This window comes from Apodemus sylvaticus, chromosome 22, assembly GCF_947179515.1.
Source record: "Apodemus sylvaticus chromosome 22, mApoSyl1.1, whole genome shotgun sequence".
In the NCBI taxonomy this organism is placed as follows: domain Eukaryota; kingdom Metazoa; phylum Chordata; class Mammalia; order Rodentia; family Muridae; genus Apodemus; species Apodemus sylvaticus.
The window spans coordinates 24,487,033-24,513,822 of NC_067493.1; the positions used below are offsets into that span (position 1 = coordinate 24,487,033).

The 26,790-nt window shown below is 50.8% G+C and overlaps 1 protein-coding gene across 1 annotated transcript in view; it reads right to left on the bottom strand.

The window, feature by feature from the left end:
* Positions 1-7,470: 7,470 nt before the first annotated feature.
* The window catches only part of Sdk1 (sidekick cell adhesion molecule 1), a 1,012,579-nt gene continuing 993,259 nt past the window's right edge, over positions 7,471-26,790 (bottom strand). Inside the window, exons 44-45 of the mRNA XM_052168081.1 lie at positions 21,483-21,612; positions 7,471-8,061 (exon numbers count right to left, since the gene is read on the bottom strand). Of these exons, the coding sequence (XP_052024041.1) occupies positions 7,807-8,061; positions 21,483-21,612 (385 nt within the window). The 3' untranslated portion in view covers positions 7,471-7,806. The remainder of the gene's footprint in view (positions 8,062-21,482; positions 21,613-26,790) is intronic.

The window sequence follows — 26,790 nt, forward strand, 5'->3', positions numbered from 1 at the left end:
AGAGAGTGAGATAGACAGAGAGGGAGAGATTCTGGGTAGGGTAGTCAGGGTTTCCTATGTGGGCATGCTCCCAAATGACATAACTTCTTCCCTCTTGGACCCACCTCTCAAGTTTTCAATAGCACCCTTTGATGTGGGACCCTCTGAGGGTCTATCCTACAGCAACTGCTCCATAATTCACTATGGCAACAACATTTGGTTGTTTGGAGAAACCGAAGTCTCTTTCATTGAGCTATTCTTATCCGTACATCAGTCTCCTGAAGCAGAATTTTCTTGTGGGAAACATTTGTGGAAGGCTATTGTCCCCCCCGACCCCACCCGACCCCATCTGATTCCCCATCGCTAAGGGATGTAACAGCTCATTCGAGTCTGCAGGGGAAGGCTGCTCCGGGCATCAGTATTCCAAGGCCAAATTGTCCTTTCCTTAAGCCTCATTGAACAAGATGTGTTTGGGAGATTGGATACATGTAGATTTATTTCCTTTCTAAAAACAGCGCCCTGGACTTGAGGGCTGCTAAGCGCATGTTCTGGGGACACACACAGGCAGAGGCTGCCCTGTTCTCAGACGTCTGCAGAGCCAGGGGGCTTCCCACCGAGGTCCGCAGGGAGACGGGCAGACAGGGAGGCTCCTCTCCTGTTACCCAGAGGACGTTGTTTGAGTGGTTGTATAGCTTAGTATCAGTCCGAGGCCCACGGAACGTGTTCAGAAAGGACCTAGGATGTTGGGTTGACTGAGTAGGCGGAGAAGTAGGAGAAAGGCAGGCTGTGTCTTAATTCTCAACCTCGCTGCCAAGCAGCATGGAGCCGGAGCGAGGTGGAGCACCCCGGGAGGGTGCTCCAATGACCGCTCCTCGCTCATGCCTTCTTTTCTATAATTTTATTTTATTTTTTTGACACATCCTCTCACGATGTAGTCTTGCTTGGACCTCACTGTGTAGACCAGCTGGTCTTGAACTCACAGAGGCACACTTGTCTCTAAGTACTCAGGTTAAAGGCACGTGTAACCCTGCTCAGCCCATGCCTCCCTTATAAATATTTTATTTTTTGATAATTCCATTCATGCAGAGGATATATTTTGAGCATATTTGCATCCTTTAAGATTTGTGTGTGTGTGTGAAAAAAATTAATTTGTGTGTGTGTGTGTGTGTGTGTGCATGCTTGTACATGAGGTCAGAGGACAGTCTCTGTGCCATTCCTCAGACACCATTTACCACCGTCCTCCTGTCTCCACCTCCCCAGATCCCGCCTTACAGGCATGTGCCACTCCAGGCTTTGTTGATATCACGCGGCTTCTGAGGCTCTGAACCCAGCTGCTCACGCTTGGTTACTGACTGAGCCCGCCATCTCCTCAGCACCCCCTTACTGCTTCCTCTTGTCTTTCTACTCCAAAGAACCTTCAATGCCCTCCTGGGTCGGTGAAGCTGATGGGGTGTTGTCTTCTCAGCGGAAGGCTCTTCTCTGAATTTCTGGTCCCTTGGTGTCCCCCAGCCCTGAGCTCTCTGCCACGCTGGGCAGCATTTGTGCAGAGATCCGCCTCTGCGCTTAGCCTCCTGGACTGCGCATGCTCCTGGGTCGGGGGCGGGGCAGGATCGAAGCCATCTCTGCTCACAGCTCCTCAGTCTAGTAGAAATGTGATTCCTTTCAGCCTATTTATAAAAAGGGGAGAATTTGAACAGTCATGAAAGCCCTGAGTGTTTACTCCTGAGCCACAGGACCAAGACCTCCACGCATCTTGCCCCTGAATTCCCAGAGGCCCCGAAGAGCCTGCTTTTCTCTGCTCCTCTCCATTGGCTCCTTCAGGTTTATGGAATCATTCCCGGAAACTTCTTATTTTCAGTCCTGGAGACAGAAATCAGGAACTCCCATATCCTAGAAAGGTGCTGTACCACTGAGCCACGCCCCAGCCCCTCCCTGGGGGATTCTAGGCAGGGGCTCTACCGCTGAGCTATACCGTTAGCCCCCTTTTATTATTTATTTTGAGATAATGTCTCAAGTTCTCCAGTCTGGCCCTGAATTCACTTGTACTAGCAATCTTCCTGCCTCAGTCTTCCAAGTAAGTAGCTTACACCAGCAGGCCTGGCAGTGGAGGCGATTTCTTCGTGTTCATCATAGTTTTTGAAGCTCAAACTGACTTTCCTGCTTTCATACAGGGTATCAAGAGATGCAGGTCTTTCTGGGATTTAAGGATTGTCTTTGTCTGAGCAATGACTACTCCCAGGAGGAAAACAGATCAAACTCGAGCTAGAGGAAAGCTGGTGGGATGACGGGAAATGCTGAACAGGCGGCACCTCTGCAGGAAAGACCTCCAACTTGAGCTTCGTACCATTACTGTGGTCTAAATTCTTGGTTGCCCGGTCCTCGCTTTCACTGTCTGTTCTTCCCTCCCCACTCCCTCCTCTTGCTTTGAATTCATTCTGCTGTCTTTTCACGCCTCTTGCCTAACAGGCAACCACAGAGGGGAAAATCTGGCCAAATTCAAAGGTTCCTGGCCTGTGGAAGAGCCGAGAAACCGCTGAGCCGAGCACAGGTTGACAAGGACGTGCGCATATATGCGCATGCTCACGTTTCTCTCCATTCCTGGCTGCTGCAATGTGGAGGATGTGGCGCGACTAGCCCTGCCTCGGCTTCCTCACCACGATGGGCTGTAACCCAGAATTCTGAACTGAAGTAAACCCCCTTCTCCCGTAGGGTGCCTGCCATCCAGGGACGCCATCACAGCCACGGAGGTGAAGCCACAGAAACGGAAGTTTGGACTCAAGGCAAGCACTTCTAGAGCTGAGCCAAATCTCCACGCACTGACGATATTTCGATGGTTGGTTTACATCTGTGGCATACAGCTCCAATGGCCCCTGGGTGAGAACACTTGGATTCCGGCATTATTCAAGCCCTGCCCCCGGCGGCCCTCTTACATTGTTCACGTGTGGACTGCATGATGCTTTGTCAACACTTGGTGGTGGCGGCCTCCAGTGTGATTCCTGTTGTCACCTGGCTATTCTTTATCACAGCCGGACTGGGAGGGAGTTTCAGGCTCCCTCATAAACATCTGCTCGGGCCACCCTGACAGAGAGGGGGAGGGGTGCCTCGCTGTTCTTCATGTTGTTTCTTCTGATGGCAGGGCAGGGGTTGGGGGAGGGGAATTGGTGGCTTTGCCCTTGATGGATAGGGCATAAGTCTCAGAGCCCTGCTCAGGCTGCTGGGTGCATCGCTGCACCTTGTAGGAGGTTGCAGGAGCTTTGCTGTCTCTGAGTATAGAGTCCCAGCCCCGTGTGCGTGTCCGTGGAGGCACTCACGCAACCCCGAGGAGGCCAGAGGTCAGCGCTAAGTGTTGCCCTCAATTCTTCTTCATATTTTTTGAGACAAGGCCCCTCACCGAACCTGGAACTTGCCAACTCAGCTAAGCTCGCCTCCCTGTAAACCCCACAGATCCCCCTGCCTCTGCCTTCCTGGGGTTGGAATTACAAGCACATCTCACCATGTCTGGCTTCATACGTGGGGTCTGGAGGTCACAGTCAGCGTTTGACTTTTGTATGCCCAGCACTTTACCCACTGAGCCATTTCCCCGCTCCCAGATATGATTTTCTTTCTACTAAAATATTGGAGTCTGGATCCGAGTCAAGCCCATAATGTAGTGATTTGCTTAATGACTGCAGAATATTGTCTTATCTGAAGAGAAGTAGGACATTTTTAAGACCACAGAGCCCAGAATTAACGGCTTGGAATTTTCACCATGCTGGCTATTAATTGGCTTCAACCATTAAAGGGAGAGGAGCTTTTGGCAAGCACTGGGCATACAAGCAGAGACATGGACGCGTTCAAATCATTCTGAAATAAGCGTGCAGTGAGCCAATGATACCAGAGAAGTTGGCTGCTCCAACAGCGGCTCTGCATAAGGTCCTTTAGCTCTCAGAGACTCCAAATGTGGTTTCAGAGAGGGGATAGTGAGTCAGCTAGCCTGGCGTGCACGGCGACCAAGGAACAATACCTTCCACAAAGTGGAAAGAGAAGGACTTCCTCGGACCACACACATGCTGTGGCAAACTTGTGCCCCTCCCTCTGCCCCGAGACCACGGATCTATCAATAAAATGCTTGCCTTGCTAGTTCAAAGGCCTACGTTCAATTCCAAGACCCCAAGTAAAAGGCAGAGCATGCTGGTGTGTACTTGTGACCCCAGGTCTGGGAAGGCATGGACAGGCAGATTCCTGGGGGTGCTCACTGGCCAATGGCCTCTCCTCCTCAGAGAGCTGAAGGCCACTGAGAGACTCTGCCACAAAAACATGACAGGCGGCGCCTGAAGGATGGATGAATGTCAGCTGAGGTTGTCCCTGGAATTCCACACACATGTGCAGCTGTACAAGTTTGCTCACTGGAATGACACAAGAACACGTACACATAAAGAGAAATGAAAGATTTAAAAAGTCACTTAAGGAACAAAATATTTTTATTAAAAATTGTACCCATAGCACCGCTCTGCCTTTCTACAAGTTGAGGGAGTTGGGGGTTTGTTTTTATCTGTAACAGGATCTGGTTTTCTGTGCCATTTTAGAAGTTTTATAGGGAAACCTTCAGGACTCCCCTAAGCCAGCAGGTGTGGTTGGAGCTCCCCGCTGGGAACCCCACACAGTTCTGGCCTCTCAGACTAGTTCCTTGCTGGTAGTCTACTAACTGGGGCTCAGCAGGAGAGCCGCCATACTGTGAGCCTGGAATCCAGAAGCCATGAAAGCTAAGAACCTCTGCACAAACACACCGTGCTCAGGCTGCTCAAGACCAAGTTCAAACACCACGTCCAAAGAACGTTCCAGAACACACATCATCTTCACGGGCTATTGCTTTGTTTCCTCCCAGGGCCCCAGGTAAGGGAGACCCCGCCCCACCCCCACCACATATGCTCTGCTGGGGTGGGAAGATGCTGAGGAAGGGCAGCAGGGGATGGGGGAGACGTCAGCGTGGTGGCCGTGGCTTCCCCTCTGGGTGTCTGTGCTCTGTAGAGCCTGCCACGGGGCTCAGCAGCTCCCACACGGAGGGAAGGCTGCCCAGGGCTGAGCATCCTACACAGAGCCACTGAGGCTGCTGTCACTTATCATTAGACACCCATGGAGGTGACTTTTCCAGCACGGCAGGAGAAGACCGAAGGGTGTCCACATCCTGCCTGTTTGGATCTTTAATCAGAACCCAGCCTTGGACCCAATGTCCGTTTTTCAGCTGTGTGGTGTGACCATTCTGTCCCTACCGTTAGGGAGGACACTTGCCAGTGCCCTGTGGCTCTGGAGACTGAAATCTAACTGAAAACCCTCCACCTCTGCCTTTGCTACAGGGCGTTTGAACGGGACGGGGTCCCTCTAAGTCAGCGGTTCTTACCCTTCCTAATGCTGTGACCCTTTTACAGTTGTTCATGCTGTCGTGAACCCCATCCATTAACAGTATTTTCATTGCTACTCTGTAACTATTGTAATTTTGCTACTGTTACGAACTGCAGTATAAATGTGTGATATGCAGGATATCTGATATGCAACCCCCGTGAAAGGGTCGTTTGTCTGCCAAGGGGTCTGAGGTCTAAGTGTTGGGCTTGATGGCAGCTGCTGACAGCTGTCCATCAGCAATCACAGGGCCAGGGCATCCTGAACAGACCTTTCCACAGAAAACAAGTGACTGATCATGAAGGAGATCCAGGCAGTGCTGCAAATGGAGTCGTTGCGAGGAAATGCAAGGCAGAGTGGAGTATCGCCTCGGACCAGACCATCCTAGTGATTCCCATTGATTAAAGCAATCAGGTCCTTATGGCTTAAGGGAGCAAAGCAATGCAGAGTCAGCCCGGTCCCTGTCTTCCGTCGGGTGCCACCTTCCAAGAAGTTCCACTGGAGACATGTGGCCGTCTGTCCACTTCACTTGTTTTGGGGCAGGAAGGAGGTGGTGCAGTCCACTGACGTGGTCCCTTCTGTGGACCACGGGGGTGGCAGTCCCCACACAGAAGTGGCTTTGGGCAGAGCATCTAGGATTTTTGGTTTAGAATATTTCCTCTTCAGCTCAGAAAAGGAAGGAGGGAGGAGAGAAGGGAGACAGGAGAAGGAGGAGAGAGAGAGGGAGGAGGGAGGAGTATAAGAAGGGGGAGGGGAGACAGGAGGGGGAGGGAAGGATAAGGAAAGGGAGGGGCGAAGAAAGGAGGAAGAGGAGGAAGAGGAAGAGGAAGAGGAGGGAGATTTTTTTTTTTAAATTCTCGATTTTGGAAAAACTGAAAGGCCTTTAGTTTATTTTAACCCCAAGAGGAACCTCTGGTGTCCTGGGGCCACACCAGCAACTTCCAAGGCAGCCAGTGAGTCAAGACAAGATGCATGTCACACCCAGCCTTCAGGGAAGGCTGAAAGGGCTGCAGACTCTCCTGCTGGGGTCCCTTCCACAGGGCGCAAAGACCCCTGGCGGGACAGACCCTTCTCACCGGCTCTGAGTGCCCTGGGTGTGTGATGTGGAGCCCTGCTGCCTGCTCTGGGGCACACCGTGGTGGCTGGATCCAGCTAGTCACATCCAGATGGGGGTGGGGCGCTGGACTAGGGGTGTGGCAGGACGTTCACAGGGTCCTGAGTGCCATGTTGCACTTAGCTGGAACATTTAAACAATGAAAAGTAAAGGGAAAACGTTCTCAAAAAACCCGTTAAGGCTAAAAAGCTGCGGGGATGGCGGGGTCGAGGGGACAGCACCAGGGGTCAGAAGCGGGACAGCAGCAAACACAGGAGGAGAAAGGGAAGGGCTGTCCCTACTGTGCGCCACGTGCGGGGTGCGCTAGGTGACTCGCAGCCCCGGTTGGTTTCTCAGAGCTGATTGTTTTATTTGGAGACACAGTCGCTTCTCGTCTTTCCCACGTACAAAGCTGAACAATGAATTAAAAGGCACCTGGAGACAGCAAAGACGCATTCATTTCATGTGACATAGTTTAAAAAAAGATAAAAAGGTTTAAAAAATACTCTGGTTCAACAATGCACATCTGCTACTGCCACAAGCAACTGCAAAAACCGCGCGTCTCCACTCCTCTCTTGCTCAGCGGGGGTGGGCTGTGTGCTGTGTCGTGTGGTCACCAGAAGGACCTGGCTGGCCTTGGACCGGCCTGGGGGCCTCCAGAGCCAGTTGGGGGAGGGGCTTCCTGTTCTTGTAACTGTGAGCTTGAGAGAAGAAGGAAGAGGGAGGGGAAAGGAAACCTCCGGGGTTGCAGCCACCCTAAAGTGGGGTCGCAGAGTTGAGCCCTCCGCGGCTAGATGCCACTCGTGCAGTGGCCTCGCCCGGACCCTGCTGAGAACCATACAGAACCCAGGCAGGGGAAGAACAGTTCTCTGAAGCACAGACAGGAACCTCAAGTTGTCCTAAGATGGAGAAAGTGGTCCAGGCTGGCTGGTTCTCCAAAAGGAGGTAGAGAGAGAAGTGGGCCGCGGATGCGATTTATCTGTCCCCCGCCACCCTCCTTCCCGCCCGCCCACCCTCGCCATCCTGGATGGTTTGGAGGCCAAAGGAGCCCAGGGCTGGTGTGTGTCGAGAGCGCCCCCGCCGGCGGTGCCGAGCTATTGCACCAGGGAGATACCTTCTCTTAAAAAGAAAAGAAAACAAAGAAACCCGCTTCCTGCAGCGATGTTACAAAAAGCCATTAAAAAAAAAACCCTTCCTAAGTGAATCCTAGTTTTCACCAGTAGGTAAGATCGCTTATCAGAATTATTATTATTATTATTTTTAAACAAAAAAATTCAGCTCAGTTATCGGAGTTGATTGTCTTAACAAAAATAGACTCCAGAAGTTCTGCACCCGTCTACCCTGAAGGAGGCGTGATGTCACACGAAGGAGGAGAAGCCGGTGAGGGGGGCCCGGGCTCCGGGGCCAGCTGGTGTGTAGACTCCGCCCGCGCTCTGTGTGGTGATGACCGTGTGCAGGTGCGGGCCGGCTTCGGCCCCTGCCACCGCCTCGTATCTGTGCGGTGCCGCAGCCGGGGGACGCCGCTTCCAGGAGTTGTAGTAGGTGGGGTCGCTCATGTAGTGGTTGACGAAGGAGTGCTTGGGCAGGGTTTCCTCATAGTCTGAGTCAGAGGCCTGGAGAAGAGACAGAGGGACAGTGTGAACCACGGGGAGAGAGGGAGAGAGGGAGAGAGGGAGGGTGATTTGGAAACAGGGACACACGCCTTAGTCAAGGTGGAGGTGACCTGAGGTCACCTGTTGTTGTTGGCATTCTCCTTCTCTGTAAGCTCAGGACAGACCTATGCTACACCCCACCGGGAAGAGGGCTACAGAGTCCCCACAGAGTCCATAAACGGTGGGGAGGAGTCACAGCCCGGTGCTGCCGCAGCTATGGTAGTTGGAATGCGAATTTCCCCTCAAGTTCATGTTTTTGAGCAACTGGTCTCCAGTTGGTGGCGCTGTTTGGGGATGAGGTTTAGGAGGTGCGGCATTGTTGGAGGCATTGAGAGTTCCAGTCCCTGTCTCGCTCTGTGTGTGTGTCTCTCCCTGTGCCTGTGGTTCTAGGTGTGGCCCTCGCTTCCTGTTCCAGCTGCCATGCCTGCCTGCTGTCGTGTCTTCCCGCCAGCACGGTGCTGGACTCTATCCATCTGGAACCAGACGCCTTAATAAACCCTTCCTTGGTCTCGGTGTTTTGTTACAGCGATAGAAAAATAACCAATGCACAGACGGAGCGATCTAAAACCTGCCATTTCCCCTTGGCTGGCTGGCCTGCAGGTCACTAGGAGCTACCCGCCTCTGCCTCCCGATGGGCCTGCTGGCACGCTCGGTTTTATGTGGGTATTTAAAGTTTGGACTTGGGTCTTCTTGCTTTCACAGCAGAATAGATACGGCTACTCTTCCAGGAGACCTGATTTCCATTTCCAGCCCCACAAAGTAGCTCATATGCTCTGTGACTCAATTCCCAGGGGATCTGACACCCGATTCTGACTTCTTTGGGTACTTCATGTCTGTGGATACGGACATACATGGGATACACCAATACACATACAAATTAAAAGATTGCTTTTTAATCATGCACATGTGTATGTCTCTCTGTGTGTTTGTGCATGTGTTTGTGGAAGTAGAGTTAGAGGTGGTTGAGAGCTGTTTGGTGCCGGGACCCAACATTTGGCCTTCGGTAAAAACAATATATGCCTTTAACCAGAGCCATTTCTGAAGCCCTTTAAAAGATATTTGGACATTCATCAGAAACACTAGGGTTAAGGGAAAGACATGGGGGCGGGGAGTGGTGCAGTGTGGGCCTCTCCAGAAGAACTGACTTTCTGCATCTTCACAATACCCATGCGTACCATTCTGGTGGGGCTCGATGCTGTTATCTTCAAAGGGCTGCTAAAGAAAACAATGAAGTCACAGGTGGGTCCCCAGTGGCACCTGACAGGACTTCAACTGACAGGGGGCTATAGGGTGGTGGGCATCTTTTTTGAGATTCCCAGAAATGTCTGGGAGAGACATGAGGCCCCACCTGAGATCCTGTATGTGCAGACTTTAAGCCTGGCTCTCTGCTGTTTAATAGAGCACATCTTTATGTGGAAGGAATGCTGTTTCTCCGTCCACAAGCTTCTCAGTAAGTGACAGTCATGCTGGAGTTCTCCATTCTCAGGGCTGGGAGGCTTCGGGCAAACTGCAGAGTAGGGAGGAGTACTCTCCCCTCCCCCGCCTCTCCCCGCTGTAGTCCTCTTCCAGGGACTGGGGATGCTCCTGGCCTTTGATCTGCAGGACCAAGGTGTGAGCTGCTAGGGACCAAAGAGAAGTCCAGCCTGCCAGGGAAACCATCCTCAGGGACATAGATTCACACTGTGTCCACATAGAGGCTCAGAGTCTGCAGCACTGCCGAGACCCCAAGCCCTCCACTGCAGCCCTGAGAGCTCTACTGGGCTCCCAGGGATGCTAAGGCTTTGAGGGTCTCAGGTCATTTTGTATAATATGCCAGTAGCATGGGTTAGAACTGTTCTGTTAGCTCACTTGTCCTCCACCCCTCCTCCCTCCCTCCACCCCTCCTCCCTCCCTCCCTCCCTCCTCCCCTCCCTCCCTCCTGCTTTTTGAGAAAGATTTCACCATGAAATGCAGGCTGGCCTCTCTCTTGAGATTTTCATTCTCTTGCCTCTCTCAGCCTTTCAGGTTCTGGGATAAAAGGTGTGAGCCAAAGCAATGTCTGGCTTAGTCTATGCGTTTTTTTTTCTTACATAAAATTACGTTCTCCTCTTTGTGTTGTCATGGGAAAGATCACTGAAGGAGACGGAGGCTGGAGTAGGTTTTACTGCATCTTCAGTGGGCTCCTGGTGGGACACCCCATCCTTCTAGACATGCTTTTGGCCTTCACAGCTTCCAAGCAGGGACCCTGGGAAGCTACCTGGTGAGACCTGTGTCTGGCAGGCTGGTCCAGTGGCCAAGAAGCTTCCTAGACCCCTGGAGCCCTGGCAGCTCCTCATTGCTTCTGACAGAAGGTATCGGAAGCCACAGATATATTAGCCATGCCTCACAGCTCTGCCCCCACAGAGGCAGCTACAATTTTGTCAGGAAGCAGGCATGGGTGCCCTGGCTTTGAGACAAGGCTTCTTGCAGCAACACAATATCTCAGGGTCCTGGCAGCTGCTATTCCTCGCCTGAGAGTCTCACCAGTCTCAGAGTGAATGACCCACACCAGGGCCTTGCTGCCTCTAAGGGAATTGTATTCTGGGGTTCAGAGATGCTTCTGGAACTGTAAGAGCCTACACAGGCCCTGGGTAGTACCTAGAGGAGGCCCTAGAATGTGCAGGGCAGATGGAGCGGCTCCTGGGAACTTTTGGATACAAATAGAAAATGGGATTCTTAATACTTACCCCCAAGTAACTGCAGTGAGAGCTGGGAATTTGGGGACATAGCAGGCAAACCCTCTAAGTGAGGGTGCTGGGCATGATTGTGACTCCTCTGGGTTTTAATTCCCCAAAGTTAATGTAAGAGTAGGGCTCTCACCTGGGAAGCACAGTTACACACTAGACCAATTCACTCATGCAAGCCTTTGCACTTGCTCCGTAATCCTGAGGGGTGGACATTGATATTCTCATATAAGAATGAATACTGAAGTTCAACAGGGACTGCGGGTGGTGGGACCCCACATTAGAACTCAGAACCCGAAGACATTTTTTACTGTGACATTCTAGGCAAGTGCTCTACCACTGAGCCATGCCCCCAGCCCCTCCCTGGGGGACTCTAGGCAGGGGCTCTACCACTGAGCCACACCCCCAGTCCCTCTGTGGGGGACTCTAGGCAGGGGCTCTACCACTGAGCCACACCCCCAGCCCCTTGGTGGGGGACTCCCAGCAGATATTATACAGTGTATTGTGCCCATATGCCACAGGGACCAGGATTTGTAGTTATGTCTAAGATCTACCCTCTAGCTGTTTTCTAGAGGTCTTGAGGCTTAGGCAGCAATGCTCTGCATAAACCTAGACGAGAAGACAAGGGAACTGAGCAAGGCAAGAACAGGACTCTGTGGTTGTCTGCTCTGAGTTGAGCATGTGCTGTCATCAGACACTGTCTTGGATTCTAAATGTCCTGAGGCTTGAGGAGAGGGAAACTGAGATCCACCGAAGCAATCTCTTTCCTCGTGAGAACCTCACTGGGTCCCCAGCATTGGGTGAAGGCAGTTTTCTTCTCCACTTCCATAATATGGGGTTAACTTTATTCTCTTCTGAGGTGGCATGCAATATTTGACTGTGAGTCAGCCTCCTTATTTTCTAATGCCACAAATTAAAATGAGTTTCTCAGGCCACACCCATGGGGAAATTTCAGCCAGCGGCTGCGGGGATAGAATGCCTGATGACTCCTAGACAACTTCTGCCAGGTCCATTGGAGACTGAACTTGTGTGGGTGGGTCTTGGCTCAAAGGATCCCAAGCGATGAGGGAATCACCTACACCAATGGAACCATGGTCTATAAATCCTGCCATTGTGAGCCCTTCTAGCATCCACCTAGAAATCCTTGGCGTGTCCTTCCGCTCTCTTGATTCTTCTGTCGCCCCTCTTCTTGTGGCTGCAGGGCTGTAGAGGAACGGGGTCAAGAGTAGTTTGTACCTCTGGTGGGCTAGAATGGACTGCTACAGTTCTGTGGGTATCTGTATTTGTGTATTTGTGTGTGTATGTGTAGGTAAGTATGTGTATGTGTGCGTAGGTACTTGTGTGTGTGTAGGTAAGTATGTGTATATGTGTGTAGGTACTTGTGTGTGTGGGGGGGGCAAGTATGTGTATATGTGTGTAGGTACTTGTGTGTGTGTGTGTGTGTAGGTAAGTATGTGTATATGTGTGTAGGTACTTGTGTGTGTAAGTATGTGTATATGTGTGTAGGTACTTGTGTGTGTGTAGGTAAGTATGTGTATATGTGTGTAGGTACTTGTGTGTGTATGTGTAGGTAAGTATGTGTATATGTGTGTAGGTACTTTTGTGTATGTGTAAGTATGTGTATATGTGTGTAGGTCCTTGTGTGTATGTGTAAGTATGTGTATATGTGTGTAGGTACTTGTGTGTGTAGGTAAGTATGTGTATATGTGTGTAGGTACTTGTGTGTGTGTGTGTAGGTAAGTATGTGTATATGTGTGTAGGTACTTGTGTGTGTGTGTGTGTAGGTAAGTATGTGTATATGTGTGTAGGTACTTGTGTGTGTGTGTAAGTATGTGTATATGTGTGTAGGTACTTGTGTGTGTGTGTAAGTATGTGTATATGTGTGTAGGTACTTGTGTGTGTAAGTATGTGTCTATGTGTGTAGATACATGTGTGTGTGTGTGTTTGTGTGTGTATGTGTGTGTGCATATACATTTGTATGGGTGTATGTAAGTGGCAGCCAGAAGAGAACCTGCAGTGTCATTTCTCAAGAGCCACCCATCTTGTTTTTTTAGACTGGGTCTCTCACTGAAACCTGTTGAGAGTCTTGGTTTGGGCTAGGACGTCTGGCCAGTGAGCCTCAGAGATCTCCCTGTCTCTGCTTCTTTAGCACTGGGTGGGAGTGGGTGTAGGTATCACCACATTCAGATTTTTACCTGTGCACTCTGGGTCAGACTTAGCTCCTCGTGCATATCCTGCAAGCACTTCACTGACTGAGCTCTCTTCCCAGCCTGAAGGTACCCAGACTGCCACAGACGACAAAGATATGTTATGTCTAGTGCCTGTAGATGTGTATGAGATTAACGAAATGCCATTTCACTTATAAAATGCCTTCACGATTCTAGTTAGGGATCAAATATGAGATGTCCCCAACAGGCTCTTCTGTTTGAACGCTTGGTCCTGGCTGTTGGTGCTGCTTTGGGAGGAGGTTGGAGAACCTTCTGGACATGGAGCCCAGCTGATAGATGTGGGGCGGGGGGTGCGCATAGAGGAAGATCGTGAGGGTTCGAGCTGACTCCATCCACTCCTCATCAAAGTTCTCTGTTCTTGTGCCATGGAGATAGAGAGTCCTATTGGTGGATGCTGTCCTGCCTGCTCTGCCATGGTGGAGAGGCCCCCACTGAGCTACAATAAACTCTCCGTCAGTAAGCTGTTTCTGTCAGGCATTTTGTCAGAGTGAGGGGAAAAGTGACTTAAAAGGACTTCTTATGTCCAACCATGAGTACTTCATGAGCCAAAGGTGTGGGACTACATATAGACAGGGTCTGTTGCTAAGGCTGGTGGCCACAAGGGGGCCAGGTAGGAGACAGCAATCTTGATGGTCAGTGTTGTGGGAATTAGAATCACCATGTAAACAAGTCTCTGGACCTGCCTTATGAGGGATTATGTAGATTAGATTAACTGAGACAGAAAACCCAACCTTAAAGTGGGCGGTATTCCACGGGGACTTAGACGGACCAAAGCAGGAAGCAAGCTTAGAACCATCACCCATCTCTCTCTGCTTCCTGATGTGGCTGCCATGTGACCAGCTTCATGTTCCTGCTGCCAAAGACTACCCTGGCAAGGCGACTCCACCTTTGAACTTCGAGCCACTGCCCTGTGTTGAGCCACTGCCCTGTGTCGAGCCACGTCTCAGCTCTTGTGTTTATGCCCGGACCACTTGGAAGGACACCATCCTGGACAGCAATTAGGTCATGGGTTGGCAGGTGACATGTTGAGCCCATCAGAGGATGGTGTGTGTGCCTTGAGCTGACTAATCAGAGCCTTGCCCTGGGAGTCTGTGCAGTGCATGTGGCCAGAGAGACTGACTTCCGGTACAGTGTGATGGGCCAAGCTCTTCTGAGGGAACTCTACCCTGGTGCAGAAAGCAACTTTGAAGAGAGGCTAAGACTGTCCGCTTCGTTTCTTGCCCGTCGTTTAGGGGGAAGACACGGGACATCAGACAGGTGACTGGTGACGTGGACTCCTACTCAGGCCTTGCTGTGGCTTCCATGACGGAGGCAACATCCAATGCCATCCTTCTTCCTATACCAGCAGTTCTTTATGCAACATTATTTTTTAATGCAGATTTATTTTAGTAAGTGAGAATTATTGACAAAAAGGCATTGCCACTGGGTTGGTCTGTCTCTCTTCCTCCCTCCCTCCCTCTCCCCTCCCTCCTTCCCTCCCTTCCAAGCTGCCTGTGATGTGAAGTCTTGATTTGCTGGTTTCCCAGGAAACCATAGAGAGAAAGGAAGGGGACTGAGTGCTGCCCCAGACTGACTGAGTTCCCGACGAGCTGCAGAGAGGGTCAGCTCAGGACTTGGCAAGGCACCAGCGGGATAAAAGAGTGTCCTGCACCACCAGGGAACCAATTAGGTATGAGGCATCATTCTAATTAGCTAGGGATGGAAGAATTCTGAAAACTGGTTTTGAGTTTTTAAAAAAATTCTGAGGGGCAGCAATTGTGTGCAGTGTGTGTGCGCGTGCGTGCGCGTGCGTGTGTGCGTGCGCGTGCGTGTGTGCGTGCATGTACACACACACACACACACACACACACACACACACACGCACACACATACACGAGACGTGCGCGCGCACACACGAGATGTTAATGATAAATGGCCTCCCTCTCCCTGTCTCCCCCTGCTCTCTCTGTCTTATAGTTTTTGAGACAAGGTCTCTCGCTGAACCTTGAGTTTGGTGATTTAGTTTCGCCGACAGGCGGTGTGCACCCAGGATCCGCTTGTCCCTGGCCACACCTGAACACTGGGATTCTACATGGATTCGCGTGGATTTTGTGAGCTCTGGGGATCTGAACTCTGCTCCCATGCTTGCTCAGCAAACTCTTCAACTGCTGCTAATCCCAGCCTGGAGTTCACCTATTTGGTAAGACCTCCAGCCAGTGAGCTCCTGGAATCCACTTGTCTCTGTCTCCCAGGGATGGGATCGAGAGCTCTACTACCACACCACCTTTTGTACGGGTTCTAGGGATTGAACTCAGATCCTGATGTTTGCTTAGCAGGTGCTTTACTGAGCCCCTTAGCCCCAGTGAGTCTTTCACTCCCTGCTCACTGGCCGCCCTGTTTCCAAAGACTTGTAGCTGGATGTTTGCAAAATCGTGTTCCCTGGCTAATTCGGCATCCAGCTGGGAATGGCATCCTCTGAGGTCTCCAGCCCACTGTTCTGGAAGTAGCTTTGTCTGCAGGCTGGATGATTCTGACCTTCACAGGGGATAGTGGTCAACACTATTTAGCTCCGATGGTTATTTTCCTAACACAACTCTGGACCCTTAACTAGAGGTTGGCAGAAACACAGCCAAGTTACAGAAGTACAGATGAGGCATTTAGAGAGGCGGGAGAGCGAGTGCCAGGGACACTCAGGATTGCTAGGCGAGGACAGCCTCCATCCGAATGCTGTGGTACAAATTTACAAGTATGTCTGAGATTTTTTTTTCCATACAGGGTTTCATTAGCTCAGGATGGCTTCAAACGCCCTATGTAGCTGAGGATGCCCCTGAACTTCTCCTCAGACGTCCACCTCCTGAGTGCTAATATTGCAGATGTGCTGGGGATAGAACCCATAGCTTCCTGTGTGCTAGGCAAGCCCTGTACCAGCCGAGAGCATCCCCAGACCCCGAGCCTAGAATACAGACCTAAAATGTTTCTCCTTCTTAGAAGGGAGTTTAAAGACTTGATTGCCAAACCCAAGTATTAGGGTTACCCTGTTATCTATGCCTTAGATTAGTCAGCGGCTGATACCAGAGGCACACAGGAAGGCCAGTGTCCCTGTCTTTTCCAGAACCCCAAAAGAGGTGGAGGCAGTAATCCTAAGGCATCCCTTCTGGTGGTGTCATTTTTCCTAGAAGCTTGTGGTGTTTCCCTGGGAAAGCAGAGGAAAGTGCCTTTCCTGCCCAGGGCATAAAATCCACTTCCAGAAATACTGGCATGGAGAAAAGCCTGTGCCCATGGGGACACAGGGGCCTGTCAGTGTCCTGCCATGCATGTCACATAACACACCATGGCTCTTTTTTGTTACTCCATGACAGAAATAAGAGGCTGATCCAAGCGGACTTAGCCATCTGAACTGGCCCTTCCAGGATGATCCAATGGGTCCCTCTGTTGAGGTCCTTGCAGTTTCCCTCAGTTCACACACTTAGAAGATGCAGCAAGACACAGAACGCTGGGAAACAGACTGGCCAGGACTCATCCAGGAGCTAGGAAGCCCCAGAGGTCCTTGGCTAGCAGCCATGGGGCCTTCAGACAGCCCCATGGCCCAGGTTATTCGGGGTATTACGAGGCTCCAGGGCTCAGGACTCAGGGCTTTAGAGACTGCGTGTTATATTGGTTCATGGGCTCCTGGAAGGAACTCTTACCCCAAAGGCTTTGTGAACCATGGGTGACCCTGGGAAGTGAAAAGAGCATGCTTTCCACACAGATAGGGCTTGTGCTAGGGGCAGGCAGCCAAGTTCATAGGCCCTTGGCCTCCTCAGCTGCGCAGATGTGTGCCTCAGTGGTTCCCAGAGGCAGGTATGGTAAGAGAGTGGGAACTCAGCCAGGTGAGTACCTTGGGAAAGCTTCCAAAACCTCTTAGCCTTGAGTATCCCCATGTGGATGCGGTGTAGCTTTTACCTCCCAACTGAAACCTGTGCTCCTGGAGGGGCGCTCATTAAGACTCAAGAGGTACAGGAAACTCAAAAGCCTCAGGAAACTCCTGAAACTTACAAGATCCTTGAGGCCCCTCCCCAGTGTCATATTAGCATATTGCTGGGAAGAGAAAGAAGACCCTCCCACCTCCCAGGTTGGCTGCAAAGCATGTGGAGAGTTTTGGGGATGTAGATTTCCTGAGCTGTCACCATATTGGGCTATACTTTGGGTGATATAGAGGTCTTGTCCTGTAAGGAACACCAGTAAACTCATTGGTTCACGAAGCTAAATTTGGACGAGGTCATTTCTTTGATCTTTCATCAGTGCCCTATTTGGGGTCAACAGACATTTGTTCATCTTTCCTCCAGGAAGTCACAGGGCTCTTCTACAAGATTCTTCCTCTCCTGTCCCTCCCTTTCCTCACTGACTTCTCCGTGCTCACCCCTCCTTCTCTGCCTCTGTGTGTGTGTGTATGTACATGTGAATGTATTTATGCATGCTTGTATATGTATGTATTTATATGTGTATATGTATATATTTATGCATATATTTGTGAATATATATGTATGGATGTGTGTGCATATATATATATATATATATATGCACACACACACATATGTTAGTAGGTATGTTACCTAGCTCAGTGATTAGGCAAACCTTGTTATCTTTTAAAGTATCAGTTGAATTTGAATCCCAAACCATTTCATACATTTGAGAAAAAGAGACCCAGGCATGTCCTATTAATCTATTTTTAAAATTTTAATTAATGAACCATTTCATTAATTAATTTTGAGATGAGGTCTCATGAATCCAGGCTGGCCACAAGTTTGCTGTGTCGCCATGTAGCTATGACCTTGAACTTTTGATCCTCCTGCCTCTACCTCCCAAGTGTTGGGCTTATAGGTGTGCATTACCACACCTTGTTTATGGATGGAACCCAGGCCTTCACGCTTGCCAGGCAAATGCTCTACCAATTGACCTGCATCCTGGCCCTCATTAGCCTATTTGGAGAATCGTTTTTGGGGCAGACATAAATCTGAGAACTCTTGAGTTCAAGTTAGTTGCTGTAGGACAGGACAGGCGTGCTATCTAGCACTGCGCTATAGGAGCTGGGGGTGAGAGATATGGGGTTAAGATGGACTCTGGAGACATGAGGAGGGTCTGGTACCCAGCACCACTTTCTGCTTGCTGGAGTACCTCAGAAGAATGACCCATGCACAGGGTGAACACCGGGCGTGTGGAGAAGGACTGACCCCAGGCCTGGCCCACAGTCAGAGTTCAGAACCACTAAGTGATGTGTGTCAATTACAGGGAACTCTCCACACACACATCTGTCACCGCGCACGGTCACCACTAATAACAAACACTGCTGGAACAGTGGGCCAGCAGCTAAGGACAGATGCCAGGCTGTCCACAAGACCTGGCTCCAGATGTGTACCTGGGCAGCCTGCTACAAGGCCATCCCGCTGCCTCCTCACCCGCTGCTCTTTGAAGAGCAACCACCACGAGGTGACACTGTCTAACCTCAGCCCGGAAGAGGCAGGCCTGTTCCTGCAGGCTTTCCCTGACAGCCCTGCAGCAGAGATAAACACACCTCGCATCTCTCTAGACATGGGCACTGCTGCTCTCTGCAGCTCACAGGTTCCCCGTGAGCCTGAGGCTAGGTTATAGACCTAGCATCCTTTGTAAACAGAACAGGTAAAGTGAGGCTAGGCTGGACCTCACCAGGGCCCACCCAGTGCCCACTCACCGGAGTTCATATATAAGCCACAACTGAAAAGGAGCTGTTTCACTGAGCCCTGGGGTTCAATAAGGCCCCAAATCAGGTCAAGAATGAAGGTAAGAGTGTGTTTTAGATTAAATATTGATTTAGAGGAACGTGCTGAGAGGGAGTCAGGCATATGTGTACAGCAAATGGCCCGCGGTTCTCACTCCTGTTGAGGCTTACAAATAGGACCCTCGGGGACACCAGGTGGAACCAGTGATTGGCTGCTTCATGCGGGTCAGTGTGAGTCACAGAGGCGGGGGCTGCCAACACCTTCTGGAGTCCCCCGCAGCAGCTGGCTTTCCCTGGTGAAGCCCCCTTTTGCATGTGTGAGACACTCTCTGCTGGGAAATGTGTCTACACAATGGGGAACAGCCTGAGATGGGCTGGCCCTAGGGCCCAGGGGTACAGTGGGGGCTGATGACCCGGTGGGACGGACCCCACATCACAGGTCACTGGCTGGACTGCTCAGTGAAGGAGCATGAGTGGCACACGCCTGACAAACATCCCTTATTCCATTAACTAGTCCATAAGGCTGTGTGTGTGCATCCCCTCTTATACAGTAGGAGGCTAGAGCAGAAAGCCCCTCCCACAAGATGTGGTGACTGACAAGGGGGAGCAGGGAGTAGAAAGTGCTACTCTGGGGTGGACATGGGGGGGGTCTACTTTTTAGTTTCATGTTTTTTAGTGTGTGTGTGTGTGTATGTGTGTGTGTGCACGCGCACGCGCGTGTGTATGTGTGTGTGCATGTGCATGTGTGTGTGTGTACTCGAACATGAGTGAGCAGGTACACATGCATGTGCATGTTTAGCTAATGTTAGGTGACAGGCTTCTCTCAGGCAGGGTCCCTTACTGGCCTGCAGCTCACCAATTCAGCTGGACTGCCTAGCCAACAGGCCCCGGAGATCTGCTGCCTCTGCCTCCCCACTGCTGGGTTTACAGCACATACTGCCACAGTTGTGGTCTGCATGAGTGCTGGCGATTGAACTTAGGTCTCCACTTTATCCACCGAGCCATCTCTCCAGTCTCAGGGGTGTGTCGTATAGTTCTACTTTCTATCAGTCTCATAAGCTCAGGCTCTCTGCCATTCTAACCAAGATCTAGAACATACCAGAAAATAATAGGTTCTTCTCTAAAGAGAGTGGCACTTCCAGTGCCCACTCTGGGCAGCTGGTGACCCTTGGTGGACCATGACTTTCGATGGGTATCTGTGACCTCCAGGACTGGGAGAAATGGAGCGTGGTGGTTTGAATATGAGTGGCCCATATTGGCTCATAGTTTTGAATGCTTTGTCAATTAGAGTGGCATTACTTGGGAGGGATTAGGAGGTGTGGCTTTGTAGAGGAAGGTGTGGCTTTGTTGAAGTAGGTGTGGCCTTGTGGGAGAAAGTGTGCCACTGGGAGTGGGAGTGGACTTTGAGGTTTTCAAATGCCTAAGCCAGGCCCAGTAGTTTTCTTTCTTCCTTCTGCAGAGCATCTGGGTGTAGAACTCTCAGCTACCTCTCCACCCCACGTCTGCTTGCACGCTGCCACGCTCCGCCCCCAATTCTGATAATGGACTAAACCTCTGGAACTGTAAGCAAGCCCCAGGTACATACTTTCTTTTATAAGAGTTGCTGTGGTCCTGGTATCTCCTTACAGAAACACTTACCAAGACATGGAGTGTGTCTAGCACACACAGGCCTCGGGATGGGTGCTGGGCCCACACCTATGCTCTGTCCTGCAGGGTGCCCTCTGCTCATCTCTTACCGCAGCCCTGAGATGTAAGAAGTAGGACCTGATATCCAATGAGCAGGCGGCTAGCATTTGCTCTGTCTGTATGTGTGGGAGGGACCGATTGGCCCCAGGGAGGCTGCTTCCTTCAGATTGGATATGACCATCGCCATATTAACGTGGAGTAGCCTCGATGATGCATATGAGACATCTTGAGCCTGAGTCCATTAGCAATCTCTCATGGAGAAAGCTGGAGTGCTCACACAGCCATGAGATCTTCTAGGGATCCTCATGAGGACCCTCCATGTCCTGAGACTCTTTAGAAGAGTTTTAGAGCTTTTAGAAGGCAGTTGACTGGGAGGGGGCTTCTTGGGGGGGGTGAAGCTGTCTGAGGGTCATTGACACTCATGGAAGGAACCCCAGTAAACTAACTGGTTCATACTGGTTTAGATTGAGTGCCAACTTGACAGGGCCGAGAATCACATAGGAGGCAACCTATTTGCGAGGAAGTTTCTAGAAAAGGCTGAAGACCCGACCTAAATGTGGGCGGTGCCATTCCCTAGGCTGAGGTCCTGGACTGAATAAAAAGGAGAGAGCTAGCCCTCTGTTTCCTGACTGTGGATACAGTGTAGCCAGTTGCCTCCTGGTCCTTCTCTGTGCCTTCCCACCATGATGGACTGTTCCTCCAAACTGTGAGCCGAATAAATCCTGCTTGACTTACGTCTCTCTCAGGTCTTTTGTCACAGCAACGAGAGGGAATGTAGTCTCCATTGCTTGACTTGGATGGAACCTCTCTTGGGTCTGTTGGTACCTCCCTATCAGTGTTCATAGAAGTTGTTTTCCATCTCCCAGGAAAAGCTACCCAACCATTGATATATGTATGTGTCATGTGTCACTCATCTACCGTGGACCCTCCACTGTCAGCTCTGCCCATCCCACAGTGACTGTGGGACCAAAGTGGGGTGAGACATGCTGAGGAATCAGAAGGCTCATGAAGCAGGTACGGCGGTCACTTCTTAGAAGCAAGCATGGCACTGACCTCAGATTCCGAGCCATCTACTGACTTCTCCTTGAGGTTCACACTCTCCGTCAGCACGGCGCCATTGTACTTGTTGCAGATGTCCTCGTCAGAGTAGTGCAGACCTCCGGGGCTTGGTCGGGGTGGAGATCTAAAATGGGAAGATGACACAAGTTATTTTAGACAAAGGACACTCCCCTGGGGATGGGACTCCTAGGCTGCTGTCTGGCCTTGTTCAGAGGGGAATAGGAGGAAAGTGTTCCGATGATTGCGTGATATGCATTATGACTGATCTGGATCTCCAAGCACTGGCTATCTCTGATTCTACAGCCTGCAGGCTTCAGGCATGGTGCAAGGTCAGGGCACTAGGGACAAGCTGTCCTGATCAAGTAGGATTCTCGACAAGAAGGGCATGTGAGGTCTGGGTCAGTGGAAGGTGTAGAGTGCACGGAACTCTGGGAGACAGAGGAAGGATGGTTGGCAATGACTGGGGATGAGGGCAAATCTATGGGGAAGAGGCATGTCAAGAGGAGATTTGTGGATGGTCTCCTGCTGATGTTAGGGACATGTGTCCTAGCAAGGGCTTTGGGGCATTGGCCCTCACTGACTTGACAGATTCCTTAGCTCAATCACTGCTCCCTGTACATTTAGGCCATAACTGTAGGCAGAGCTGCCCGTGTCTGGTTTGTAACTAGTGGGCTATAGGGATGACTGTGATCATATTACCTTATACAGAAAGGGTGGGGCTGTCATTTCAATTTGTCACAATCACGTGGCACTGTATGAAGAAGGTTGTCTTGGCCAGCTTGGACACATGGCCAACCCTTTTGTGTGTACTGTGTGCGTGTGCATTTCTGCATGTTTGTGGATGCACATGCATGCATTTGGAGGCCAGAGGTTGATGGGGGCAGTGTTTATGGGGGCAGTGTCTCTCGCTGAACCCAGAGCTCTCTCTGACTCTAAAAACTAAACACATTTTCATAATGCTTTAAGTGAGTTTATGATTTTCTGTTGGTCTTCGTCTGTAGCTGTCCTCGGCTGCATGCAGACCTCTGGTGGCAAATGAGACAGACCTGAAAGGAACTCCTGCTGTCTCTTCAGGGAGAAACACATGCTGTGGGTGGCCTCTGGATGCAGGGGACCAAGGGCAGCCCCAGTCGATGGCAGGAAAAGGCCAGCCCTAAGTCACAGGGGGCACACGGACACACTCAGCTAAGAGCTGGCATGAGCTTGGAAAGGCATTCTGGCCTGCTGGAGTCTTAACTGAGAACAAGGCCCAGTGGCATAAGGAACATGGCCGTGGTGGCCCTAGTAGGTGACCAGCCAGGCTGGGGCAGTTTCTACCTTGAGATGTGTGTTGTAGTGTGGTCATTTGGCACACGGCGATGGAAGACACACCCACCCTGCAATCTACAACTTCCTGTCTTGTTTCCTTTTATTAGGTTTTTTTTTAATAAGTGAACAATTTTATTTTATAGCTTGCTGTATTTATTTTATGTATATGAGTGCACTGTAGCTGTCTTCAGACACACCAGAAGAGGGCATCGGATCCCATTACAGATGGTTGTGAGCCCCCATGAGCTTGCTGGGAATTGAACTCAGGACCTCTGGAAGAGCAGTAAATGCTCTTAACCATTGAGCCATCTCTCCAGCCCTTTTTTAAAATTAGTTTTTAAGCATTTCTTATTTTATTATGTGCATTTGGGTCTGTATGTGTGCATGTGTACATGCATGTGCTTCTGTGTGTTCCTGTACATAGAATCAGGAGGCTTCCTCAATTGCTTTCACTGTATATATCTTTATCTATATATCTGTCTATTATCTATCCCTCTCTATCTTTCTCTCTCTCTCTCTATCCCTCTCTCTCTCTATCTCTTTATCTCTCTCTCTATCCCTCTTTCTATCTCTCTAACCCCCCCCTCTCTCTCTCTCTCTATATATATATATATATATATATATATATATATATATATATATATATATATATATGAGTATATGAGGCAGGGTCTCTCAATCGAACCCAGAGCTCACTGATAAGGCTAGCCTGGCTCGGTAGCTTGCTCCAGTCAGTGATCCCTCGACTTAGCTTCCAGAGACCCAGAGTTATAGGTAGGCCATCATTCTGCCTGACATGAACAAGGGCTCGGGAGATCTGAATTGGGGCCTCATGCTTTCACGGCAGGAACTGTAAGTGCTGAGCCACTTCTCTGGGTCCCCTGGTTTATTTTTATAGGTGGAGACATTATAACGTGAGGGAGAATCCAATACAATTGACACATTGTTAAATGGTTCAGGACCCTGTGCATCTGTTTTGCCCTGGGGCTCTGGAGACCTCTGTGACCGTGGTCAGCGAGATGGCCAGGCACACCTTAGATACCTTCCCCATGTGCAGGAGGACCCTCAGGCTGAAGGCAGCTTGCAAAGCTGTGTGGTGGGCTGCAGGCGAATGACCTTTCCCCTATCAGGAAAGTCACGCTCAGTGACCTGAGCATGGGAAAGCCATTTCCCAGTGACTCTGGTATCCTGGCCATCGTAACTTCCTTAGGGTTGGCTCTGCCTTAGTTTCCCCAGGGAAGGCCCAAGAAATGTTCAAGAGACTCCTTTTAAGAATATTATTTTTTTAAATGTGTATGTCTGTGAGATCACATGTACATGTGCCATGCAACTGTGTGGCGGTCTGGGGATAACCTGGGTCTCTCCTCCACCACGCGTGTCCCAGGAAGTAAACTCAGGTCATTAGGCTTGGTGGCAAGTGCCTTTACCTGCTGAGACATCTGACAGGGATCTAGGCCTCCATTTTCTCCATTTCAAAAATTATTTATTTTGGTGATGATTTATTTGCCATTTGTCATCTAACCACTTTGATTAATCTGTGGGGTTTTGTTTTGTTTTAAATCCAAGGCATTGCAACGGTGCCTTCCCACACAAAAGCAGGCACCGCTCGGCTAGACAGCTTTGAAGTACCAACTGTACTTCTCTTAACATTTTTCATTTGTGTGTATATTTTATGCATGTGTTCACATACATGATACATGTATACATGTGTGTGAACACATGTGGAGGTCAAAGGTCCATGTCACTGTCTATCTTAATTACTTTCCACATTATTTTTGACATAGAGTATGTTACCAGTTTGGCTAGCCTAGCTGGCAGCTGTGGACCCAGCAGTCCCCGTCTCTACCACCCAGTGCAGGGGCTACAGATCTGTGCCATCATGTCCCGCTGTTTATGTGTGTGCTGGGAATCTGTACTCAGGGCTGTGCATGCACAGCAGGCCCTTTACCCACTGAGCTGTCATCCAGCTCTCCTTCATTCTCCTCTGAGTCTTGCCATGTAGCCCAGGCTGGCGTCAAACATACAATTCTCCTACCCTTAGGCCCTGTGTGTTTAGATGAGCCTATGCCATCGTGGCTGGCTCTGGGCCTCATTTTAAAGGTATGCGAGACTTCAGCTGGAGGGGCCAGTCTGGTGACCCCATGTAACCTATAGGCCTTGTTCTTGGAGCCCTGCAAACGTGCAGACCGACCACAAACAGCACAGGATGCTTTGTTCCCTCACACCTGTGAACCCAGGGATGCTGAGAACAAAGGGCCAGTCTTCCTTTCTGACTCCATTTCACATTGCGGTGGCTCTCAGTGGGCTCATGGTGGGACCTGACCCTGTGAGAGAGTTCAGGACTCTCAGAAATGATGATTGCCATGGATGAAAGGGAAGCCTTCCCTCCCCAGGGCCGTGAGCTGCTGGGCAGCTAAGCTGAGACCCTCTGGCTGCTTCAGGCCATCCAGTGTCAGTTTGCCCTCCTGCAGATGGCTGAGTGACAAGGCGGCACTCAGCTCTGAACACACAGATGCAAACCGAAGACCTGACCTTCCCTCTGCAGAAACGGCCTCTGTGTTTGAGGGTCAGATGCCTGGGAACTCACTGTCTACACTACCCATCCTCCAAATCCTCACACCTGAGCTGGGCCGAGGGACCTCACAGCCTGGCAATCATGTGGGTCCGTTCCTACATAGAGGCCCTGAGGCGCTGGAACAAAGGGTGGGTGGAAGGCTCTCAGCCTTCTTTGTCCAGGAATCTTAACTGGAAAAAGTTAGAAAAGGATTTTTTGTTCTGTACTGGAAATTGAATCCAGAGCCTTGTACATAATAGACTTACCATATCATGTCATACTGAGTCATATACCCAATCTCACACTGGCAGATTCCAGCCAAATGTGCTTCCCTGAGCCTTCATTGAGGGGTTCTAGGCAGGGGCTCTACCACTGAGCCACACCCGCAGCCCCTCACTGGGGGATTCTAGGCAGGGGCTCTACCACTGAGCCACACCCCCAGCCCCTCACTGGGGGATTCTAGGCAGGGGCTCTACCACTGAGCCACACCCCCAGCCCCTCACTGGGGGATTCTAGGCAGGGGCTCTACCACTGAGCCACACCCCCAGCCCCTCACTGGGGGATTCTAGGCAGGGGCTCTACCACTGAGCCACACCCCCAGCCCCTCACTGGGGGATTCTAGGCAGGGGCTCTACCACTGAGCCACACCCCCAGCCCCTCCCTGGGGGATTTTAGGCAGGGGCTCTACCACTGAGCCACACCCCCAGCCCCTCACTGGGGGATTCTAGGCAGGGGCTCTGCCACTGACCCACGCCCCAGCCCCTCACTGGGGGATTCTAGGCAGGGGCTCTACCACTGACCCATGCCCTGAGCCCCTCCCTGGGGGATTCTAGGTAGGGGCTCAACTGCTGACCTATTTCTTCAGCCCTCTTTTTCTTTTGAGACAGAGACTTATTCAATTGACCAGGCTGGATTTGAACTCACTCCATAGCCCAGGCATACTTTAAACTTGCACTGTTCCCGCCCACCTCAGTCTCCTGAGTACCTGGATGACAGGTCTGCTTCCATGGGCCCTGCTGGAAAGGCTTCCTCATCCAGTACCTGCACACCCTAACCGGCCTTTACAGCAGCTCCGCAGGAGCCACAGGTTCTCATCTTGCTGATATCAGACATCTGTATCTCTCTTGGTAGAGAGGACTGCTATCCTTGGGGGATGAGCCTCAAGACAAGGAGGAGGAGGGAGGAGGGATTTGCAGCCGGGGGTGGAACCCAGCGGGGATGTGTTACAGTTCCCTGTGAGAGCCCTTCTTGGTCTTGATCTTTGTGAGTACTTTCTTACTTTTCTCTGACTCAGGAGACACTTGACTCTCAGTACACAAATGAAATACAAAGACATGACTGGGTGTCCCGAGGAAGCTAGTGACAGAGTGGCAGCCCAGAGTGCTCTGGGTGGGGACCAAGTGGAAGAGTGGTTGGGACCTGCTCCCTCAGAAGATGAGT